General features: G+C 47.8%; 1 protein-coding gene across 1 annotated transcript in view; it reads right to left on the bottom strand.

Annotated features, from left to right (window-relative positions):
• Nucleotides 1-1,610: 1,610 nt before the first annotated feature.
• The window catches only part of LOC141075034 (alanine aminotransferase 2-like), a 139,901-nt gene continuing 131,522 nt past the window's right edge, over nucleotides 1,611-9,989 (bottom strand). Inside the window, exons 8-11 of the mRNA XM_073562369.1 lie at nucleotides 2,785-2,956; nucleotides 2,409-2,564; nucleotides 2,098-2,210; nucleotides 1,611-1,810 (exon numbers count right to left, since the gene is read on the bottom strand). Coding sequence (XP_073418470.1) covers nucleotides 1,720-1,810; nucleotides 2,098-2,210; nucleotides 2,409-2,564; nucleotides 2,785-2,956 — 532 coding nt within the window. The 3' untranslated portion in view covers nucleotides 1,611-1,719. The remainder of the gene's footprint in view (nucleotides 1,811-2,097; nucleotides 2,211-2,408; nucleotides 2,565-2,784; nucleotides 2,957-9,989) is intronic.

Here is a 9,989-nt window from a genome sequence, read left to right as displayed (position 1 = left end):
TATCTTCAGGCTACAGATGCCCTTTGGCTATTGATATACTCTTTCTAAGTGTCATCTTTGGCTATGGATCTCCTTTGATTATGGATCATTCCATGGATCCCATCTGTCTATGAATCTTCTTTTTCTATTGATCTCGTATGGAGGCTCCACTCTATGTTTTGTCTTTGTGTCGTGCTTTACATTTCAGATGCCCTCTGCTTAGGAACATGATGTTTCAGTAGATCCTCTCTGGCTATGGATCCATTTTTTTATGGATTCCCTCTGGCTATGAATTCACTATTTAATTTATCCTGGCTAAGATCCACTCGGGCTATTGGTCCTCCCTCCTATGAATTCCTTCTGGCTATGGATCTCCTTTGATTGTGGCTCTCCTCTGGCTATGGATTTCCCTTGGCTATGATGTCCTCTGACTGTAGATTCCTTGCGGCTATAGAACAATTTTTGCTAATTATCTCATTGGGCTGTGGTTTGCCTCTTGATTCCATCTGAAAACAGTTTCATTCTGCCTATATTCTGAGGCTATGCAACCCTTCTGGCTATGAATCCGCTCTTTCTATGGATCTCCTCTGGCTATGAATCCGCTCTTTCTATGGATCTCCTCTGGCTATGAATCTGCTCTTTCTATGGATCTCTTCTGGCTATGAATCCGCTGTTTACTGTATATAGATTTCCTCTGGCTATGAATCCGCTCTTTCTATGGGTCTCCACTGGCTATGAATCCACTCTTTCTATGGATCTCCTCTGGCTAAAAATACTCTCTTTCTATGGACTTTCTCAGGTAATAAATCCACTTTTTCTATTGATCTCTACTGGCTATGAATCCACTCTTTCTATGGATCTCCTCTGGCTATAAATCCCCTCTTTCTATGGATCTTCTCTGGCTATTAATCTACTTTTTCTATAGATCTTCTCTGGTTAAGAATCTACTTTCTATGGATCTCCACTGGCTACGAATATCCTCTGGCTAAGAATCCGCTCTTTCTATAGATCTCCTCTGATAATGTATACGCTGTTTCTATGGATCTCAGGCTATGAATCTACTCTTTCTATAGATCTTCTCTGGATAAGAATCTGCTTTCTATGGATCTCTTCTGTCTATGAATCTACTCTTTCTATGGATCTCCACTGACTACGAATCTCCTCTTTCTATGGATCTCCTCTGCCGAAGAATCTGCTCTTTCCATGGATCGCCTCTGGTTATGAATCTACTCCTTCTATGGATATCCTCTGGCTAAGTATCCTCTCTTTCTATAGACTTCCTCTGGTAATGAATCCGCTGTTTCTATGGATCTCTTCAGGCTATAGATCTCTTTTGAGTGTGGATCTCCTCTAGCTATGAATTAACTGTTTCTATAGATGTCATCGGGTGATGGATCCCTTTTCATTGAGGATGTACTAGGTCTATGAATCCGCTCTTTCTTTGGATCCTGTCTGGTAATTGTAAATCCCCGTATTGTCCTCACTCCTCTGTATCACATGTGTTGGGATCTCTGCACAGGACAGTCATAGGATCACTTCTCCATCTCCATGATTGCCTTCTTGGTTGTTTTGTGGGCTGTATGTTTTATCTTTGTGATGTTCTTTACATTGAAGATGAGCGACAATACATATAAATGACACAAATGTTTATTACGGAGCCGACCGTTCCTGGTTTTCATTATGGGGGATTCATGGAGGCTTCAGATATGGATTCTTGTAGGGTCAGTGATTCCCAGATCCTCAGGAATATTCTGCCAGAAATCTCATGTGGAATTGTGTGATCTTCTGAAGAATATATCTCAATTCATTGATTGGATGGAGAAGAGTGATCCTAAAAGACAAGAGAATACTCCTAAAAGACGAGATGGAATAGAGAATGAGAATGAGGAGAACATCTAAAATAAAAGATTGGACAGGGGGAACCGTCCTACAGGACAAGACAATGGAGCGATCCCAAAAGTCGTGATGGAGTGGAGCGATCCTACAGAACAAGGTGGAAGAGAGAGATCCTCTAAGGTGTGACAGAAAGGAGCCGCCCTCGAGGATGAGAGTGAGGGGAGATTCCTAGTTTGTGGTCTCGCGCATTAGATGCATTCTCAGTGGGAGATGATGGCGCACCTGATGTGGTAAGTCCCCGCTGTCTGACCAAAGCCATTACCAGAGCACAGCACAATTCCCGTGTCCTCCAGGAGAAGATGGCAGAAGAAGTCATCAGGTTCCTGGCCACGATCCTGTAAAAATGGAGCAAGAAAGAGGAGATGTCATAGTGTGCAGGATTGCGGAGACAGAGCATCTGCCATCTTGTGCAGTATCGCAGGGACAAGAGTGTCTGCAGTTTTGCAAGGTGTCGTGGGATGGTGGGCTCCTGTGGTGGGCAGCTTGTTGTCTTCCACACTGTCAGTATTTACCCTGTCTGACCTCGGTGGTACCTGTGCCAGTTTAATTGCCCTGTCTGGGATCTGAATCCTGGGGAAGGCGTACAGGGCCCCTTGGATAGGGTTACAGTAGATTCCGGGAGTCTGGTTCAGGATCTTTTCTGTGATCTTGGCCTTCTCTGCCAGATTACGGAGCAGTGTCTCCTTCTCCTGAAAAAGATGGAGGAGAGGAGTCAATGTATTCTAAGGAAAGGGGTCACTGTTTTCTATGAGGGTTTTGAGCAAAAGGTATTGCTGTATTCAACACGTGAAAAAGGGGTCCCAATGTATTATCGGGGTCTGGACGAGAGCTGAAGTGTGATAAGAGGGTGCTGCTAGCCTCGGCCACTTCTGGGGTCGTTCTCTCCTGGGAGTTGGCCACTATACTCACCTTCATAAAGGTCTCATAAGAAGGGTCTCCGCAATGAGGAGGGTCCAGAACTAGCTCCAGCATCAGCGTCCCAGTAACTGGGGGTATACTGAACGACTTCAGGATGTACAGCACCTCAAAAACAGCAGGATCAATATTCACAAACTCAATGTATCCAGCCCGGAGCCCGCACCTAATAGAAAGAGACAAGGAGGAAGTGAGGTAGTCAGGATTGTTCAACACCAGCCGTACATCACCAAGCACAATGCCCAGCATTAGATGGAGTGGTGTAAAGCCGCCACCCCCGGACTCTGGAGGAGACGTGTTCTGTGCAGTGACGGATCTTGCACTTCTCTATCTGCGTCTGATGGAGGAGTCTGGGTTTGGTGACTCCAGGAGGACATTAAACCCTGACTGCATTGTGCCCCCTGTACAGATGTGGAGTGAGCTAGTGCTAAGGGCTGTTATCAGGGGGCATCCTTGGTCCCTCCACGCCAATTATGGGTAACCTTAATCTTCCCTACTGACACCCGCCAATAGGGAAGACCCAAACTCCTGCCGCTTAATTCATCTTTTGGACTTACGCAGTGGTTCTCCTCAGCCACCCACACAGACAGACATACATTAGACCTTATCTTCACTTGCCTCTGCTCACTATTTAACCTCACAACCTCCCCTCTCCCATTATTTGACCACCATCTACTCATCTTCTCATCCCCGTCCTCCTTACCTGTCACCCATGTCCAGCAGCTAGCCCACTCCCACAGAAAACTCACACATCTAAAAACTCACTGTAACAACCCTACCGGCATCACTGCATGGCTTCCCAGCTCCCAACTTAATCTGGGCCATGCTGTGAGTTCTGTCCTCTGCCAGTTCCTTGCTGTGAACCTCATGTCCTTGCTTGCTGCATATTTTCTGGCTGTATGCTTAGGTCCGTGGCCCCGGCACTTCCTATGTCTTATAGAGACCGTGTGTACCTTCCTAAGGTGTCCCCAGCCAATTGCCAAAAGGCCTCAGGTACTTAAGGCATCCCCACCCATAGGAGGATGCCTGAGCAACAAACTCTCTCAGTCTGTCTTTGGCTACTGAGTTGCCAGGTCCTGTCCTGCTATTTCTCTTGTTCCGCCTTCCAGTGGGCTGCATAACCTGGCACATAACTGTATTCTGTGTCTTGTTTTCCACCTCCCTGAGGGCTGCATATTCAGGCCTGAATCCTCTGTCCCATGTCCATCCTTGTCTGTACTGAGTCCTATACCTGTACCTGTACCTAATCCTGTCTCTACTAAGTCCTATACCTGCGTCCGTTTGTATCCCTGTCTGTAGCCTTCCCTTTTCCGCTGTGTATCTTTGTGTTCACTTCTTCTGCTCTTTGCTCCGCATCCTGTGTTTCTGCTCCTTGCTCTGCATCCTGCAGTTCTGCCCTCCGCACCTAGACATGCCTGTCTGTACTTGCCCGCACCTATTATTTGTGTTTAGTCCCTCAGTGGGATCAGCTGCCACAGCCAGACACCGCCCTGGAGTGGTACGTGGCAGCTACCTGCCGCACAAGCCTGAGAGGCTCCAGTGAACACCAAGGTAGCTGCTTAGTCACACCCCTTCCAGGGTAGTCTGGTTTGTGGCACAGTGGGGCCACAATCCCTCGCTCGCGCCATCCAGTCTGGGCGCGAGCGTAACACTCATACACTCTCTGACCACCATCTTCTCATGTTCTCATCCCTGTCCTCCTCTCCTGTTTCTTATGTTCAGCAGCTAGCGCACCCCCACAGAAACCTCACACATCTAGACACTCACACACTCTCTGACCACCATCTCCTCACTTTCTCATTCTTGTCCTCCTCACTGGTCACCCATGTCCAGCAGCTAACCCACCCCCACAGAAACCTCACACATCTAAACACTCTCTGACCACCATCTACTCACCTTCTCATTCCCGTCCTCATCTGCCCCCCATGTCCAGCAGCTAGGGCACCCCCGCAGAAACCTCACATATCTAGACACTCACACACTCTCTGACCACAACCTGCACTAGCTGCTAGACATGGGTGACAACAAATGAGGAGGACAGGGATGGGAATATGAGTGGATGGTGGTCAGAGTGTGTGAGTGTCTAGATGTGTGAGGTTTCTGCGGGGGTACGCTAGCTGCTGGACATGGGTGACAGGTGAGGAGAACATTGATGAGAACATGAGTAGAGTGAGTAGATGGTGGTCAGAGAGTGTGTCAGTGTCTAGATGTGTGAGGCTTCTGCGGCGGTGCGCTAGCTGCACGCCGATACAGTTACATTCTGTGTTAGAGCAGGGAGAATAGATCTCCCTACACTGCCACCGGGCCGCTATGGGCCCCTGAGCAGGCGGGGGGCCCGTGATCACAAAATCAACTGTATAGGCTGGATGCCAATACAGCTGACCACATTGATGAGAGAAGGAGCGCTGCGCTCCCTGTCCCATCATCCCCATCTCATTGTCTGACATCACTGACCCTGACGGGATCACGATGACGTCACTACTCGGCACCAGTGGTTCGGAGATGTGTGGGAGCTCAGAGCGGTGGAGGAACCAGGAGGAAAGTATTGTATTCATTTTTTTATGGGGCTGCATTATACTATAGAAGCTGCCTATGGGGGTGCATTATATTAGAGGCTGCATTATACTATAGAGGCTGCCTAAGGGTATTGCATTATACTATATGAAGGCTATCTAGGGGGCCATCATACAGTATGGAGATTACAGTGACGGAGCCATCAAACTGGAGGATCCTAAGCGGTCAGTATATTTACAGTGAGAGGGCATTAGACTATGAATTAGAGAGCATCATACTGTGTATAGGGGAGCTGTACAAGGGGGAGGCTCAGGACATTATTAACTATAAAGTGGGGCACTTACTGTTATAGGGTAACTCAGGTTACCGTGACTGTCAAAGGGGAAAATTGGGCATTATTACTTTCTAAGTTTCTACTGGGCACTGTTTTCTAGGGCACTTGCATCTGGCATTACTATATTCTAGAGGGTTGCTTTGGAATTTTGACGGCACAGAGAACCACACAGTAGGTGCAGTAACCTGACTCACACGCTCTGACACAGCCTCTCCTGCTGCATTTTCATATGATGGATTCCACCTTTCTCACACACCCCGCCCCAGCAGCAAACATGGTGGAGGAGTTGTTCTCCTGTCAGATAACTGCTCCTTCAACCACATCCCACTTCCACCCTCTGTTACCATCCCTTCCTTTGAGGTGCACTCTGTGCACATCTACTCCACCACCAACCTCCAACTGGCTGTCATTTATCGCTCTCCAGGGCTAGTTAATACCTTCTACGACCACTTCACCACCTGGCTACCTTATTTCCTCTTCGCTGACATCCCCACTATCATCTTGGGTGACTTCATCATCCCCATTGACACTTCCCTGTGAGCTGTCACTAAACTTATATATCTCACTTCCTCCTTCGGCCTAACTCAATGATCTGCAGCCACTCACAAAGATGGCCACACATTGGACCTCATCTTCACCCGCCACTGCTTACTATCTTACCTCTCTAACTCACCTCTTCACCTTTCTGACCACAACCTCCTTACATTCTCTTCCCTTTCCTCTCTAGGTCCACAATACCCACCCCACAAACTCGCACACCCTTTGCTGAAATCTCAAACACCTAGATCTACACACTGTCTGAATCCCTTCTCCCTCTTAGAGCTATGCGTTCCCTACACAATGCGGATGTCACTGCCGCTTTATATAACACCACAATAGCTGCAGCTCTGGAATTGCTCGCCCCTCTCACACATACCAAAGCTCCCAAAATCAACAGACAACCCTGACACCAGCCTGACCAAAGAACTGAGGCGGGCTTCCAGAGTTGCAGAGCTGAGATGGAAAAGATCACACTCCAACGAGGACTTGATCGCATTCAAACAGTCCCTCAGCAAAACAAACCTATTTCTCATCTCAAATATCCTCCCTGTCTCTCATCCCTAAACAGCTATTCAACACTTTCAATTCTCTCCTCCACCCCTCAGGACCTCCTCCCTCTCCACTTATCTCAACTGAAGACTTTGCCTCATTCTTCAAACAGGAGATTGATAACATCAGAGAAAGCTTTGGCCTACAACCCCTACAACCTCTTCCTAACTACTCAGCCCTCCTCCTCCAAAACCAACTTCACCACCATCACAGAAGATCAACTTTCCGTCCTACTCTCAAGATCACATCTCACCACCTGTGCACTTGACACAATCCCATCCCACCTCATCTGTTGTGAGTTCATTCTCTGGTTCACCAGTTGTGAGTTCTCCTTCCGGACTCCCTCTGGTGGTGACGGGAGATAGTGAGGCTGATTTGATCGGTGGAGATCTGCCACCTGAGAATGAGGATGATGATTGGACCTCAGGAATCTCAGATTGGATTTAAGACAGCCGACGCCCTATTCAGTTGCTGGTGATTCCTTCTGGCTTGTCAGCTCTTGGTTTTCTGCTCTGTTCCTGTCATCTAAAGCTAAGTTTTTCTGCTAATGTTCACACTTGATTTTGTTGGTCTATTCAGTTTTTGTGTGGTCAGCCAGTCCCGGCTGGATGCAGTGCTGAATTTCCACTCTTATTTTGCCGATTTGCTTTTTGTCCCTTACTAGTTTGGCCTCTTTTTGCTCTGTCTCAGAATATTTCAGAGTGCTGATATAGTGGGAGAAGTCTAGTGACTTCAAGGTTAATTTTGCTATTAGAAGTGTTGGACATTATTTTGTAGGGTTTTTTGCAGGTTGCAGACAGTGTCTTTCCCTTTCCTTTCCTTTCTAGTTAGTTTGGGCCCCATCATTTGCTCAGCCTATTTTCCTGCCTGTGTTTGTGCTTTCATCTTGTTTCACCGTCAATACATGTGTGGGGGCTGTCTTTCCTTTGGGGTCTGCTCTGGGGCAGTTAGTTTTCCCCTTTTCTTGCTTTAGGCTTATTTAGTCCTCCGGCCATGCCGAGGCGTCTAGGATCATCGTAGGTACGCTCCACGGCTGCTGCTAGTTGTGCAGTAGGATCAGGGATCTGCAATCTGCATAGATACCAACCTCTCTGATTTTCAGTGACTTAGCTTGTTTTGCTTTTTTCTCCTCAGTGACCCATTCATAACACTCATCCCAAACCTCACCACAGTCTTCATCCCAACCCTAACCCATCTCTTCAACCTATCACTATCAACTGGTGTTTTCAATCACACCCATCCTCAAAAAGCCCTCTCTATACTCATCCTGTGTATCTACCTATCGCCCCATATCACTTCTCCCCTATGCCTCAAAAATTCTGGAACAACATGTCCATTTCGAACTCTCCTCCCAACTTATCTCCCGCTCCCTCTTCGACCGCTTACAATCTGGCCTCCGACCACATCACTCCACTGAAACCGCCCTAACTAAAGTTACCAATGATCTACTAACCGCCAAAGCCAAACGACACTACTCTGTCCTCCTCCTGCTGGACCTGTCCTCTGTCTCTAACACTACACTGTACTCCTCCTCCTCGACCGGTCCTCTGTCTCCTACACTACTCTGTCCTCTTCCTCCTGGACCTGTCCTCTGCCTTTGACACAGTGGACCACTCCCTATTACTACAGACCCTCTCATCTCTTGGCATCACGGACTTGGCCCTATCTTGAATCTCATCATACCTAACAGACCGGACATTCAGCTTCTCCCACTCACACACCACCTCCTCACCGCGCCCCCTATTTGTCGGAGTCCCACAAGGTTCAGACCTAGGGCCCCTTCTCTTCTCCTTTTACACCTTCGGCCTGGGACAGCTCATAGAGGTGATACTGAAAGCCATGAGATTCTATGCTGACACAGATCCACATCTCTGGGCCAGATATCACCTCCCTGCTAACCAGAATACCTCAATGTCTGTCCGCTATTTCACCATACTTCTCTGCTAGATTTCTAAAACTTAATATGGACAAAACAGAATTAATGATCTTTCCCCCATCTCACGCGACCCCCCAACGGACTTATCCATTAAAGTAAATGGCTGCTCACTCTCTCCAATCCCACAAGTTCGCTGCCTCGGGGTTATCCTGGACTCTGATCTCTCTTTCAAACCACATATCCAAGCCCTCTCCACTTCTTGCCAAATTCAACTGAAAAATATTTCACAGAGTCGTACATTACTCAACCAAGAATCTGCAAAAACCCTAGCCCATGCCCTCATCATCTCTTTGACTACTGCAACTTCCTGCTCTGTGGCCTCCCCTCTAACCCTCTCACACCCCTCCAACGTATTCTAAACTCTGCTGCCTGACTAATCCACCTGTCCCCCCGCTATTCCTCAGCCTCTCCCCACTGTCAATCCTGTCAATGGCTCCCCATTACCCAAAGACTCCAGTTAAAAACCCTAACCATGACATGCAAAGCCATCCACAACCTGAGTCCTCCATACATCTGTGACCTCATCTCCCGGTACTTAGCTGCACGCAACCTCCGATCCTCACAAGATCTCTTTCTCCACTCCCCTCTTAACTTCTCTTCCCACAATCGTATACAAGATTTCTCCCGCGCATCCCCCTACTCTGGAACTCTCTTTCCCAACATATCAGACTCCCGCCTACCATGGAAACCTTCAAAAGGAACCTGAAGACCTACCTCTTCTGACAAGCCTACAACCTGTAGTTACCACCGATCCACCAAACCGCTGCACGACCAGGTCTACTGTATCCTCACCCATCCCGTTGTAGATTGTGAGCCCTCGCGGGCAGGGTCCTCTCTCATCCTGGACCAGTCGTGACTTGTATTGTTTAAGATTACTGTACTTGTTTCTATTATGTGCACCCCTCCTCACATGTAAAGCGCCATGGAATAAATGGCGCTATAATAATAAATAATAATATTGTAGATGAGGACAGTGAAGCCCCCGGAGGTAGATGTGGGGGTCACATACTTTCTCCATATTAATGTCTATAGATGTAGATGAGGACAGAGAAGCCCCCCAGAGGTGGATGTGGGGGGGGTCACATACTTTCTCCATATTAATGTCTATGGATGTAGATGAGGACAGAGAAGCCCCCGGAGGTGGATGTGGGGGTCACATACTTTCTCCATATTAATGTCTATAGATGTAGATGAAGACAGAGAAGCCCCCCAGAGGTGGATGTGGGGGGGGTCACATACTTTCTCCATATTAATGTCTATGGATGTAGATGAGGACAGAGAAGCCCCCGGAGGTGGATGTGGGGGTCACATACTTTCTCCATATTA

This window comes from Dendrobates tinctorius, unplaced genomic scaffold (genome assembly GCF_039654945.1).
Source record: "Dendrobates tinctorius isolate UK_male_01 unplaced genomic scaffold, ASM3965494v1 ptg000349l, whole genome shotgun sequence".
Classification (NCBI taxonomy): domain Eukaryota; kingdom Metazoa; phylum Chordata; class Amphibia; order Anura; family Dendrobatidae; genus Dendrobates; species Dendrobates tinctorius.
Note: the sequence above shows the minus strand (reverse complement) of the source record. Positions and strands in the feature narration are given on the sequence as shown.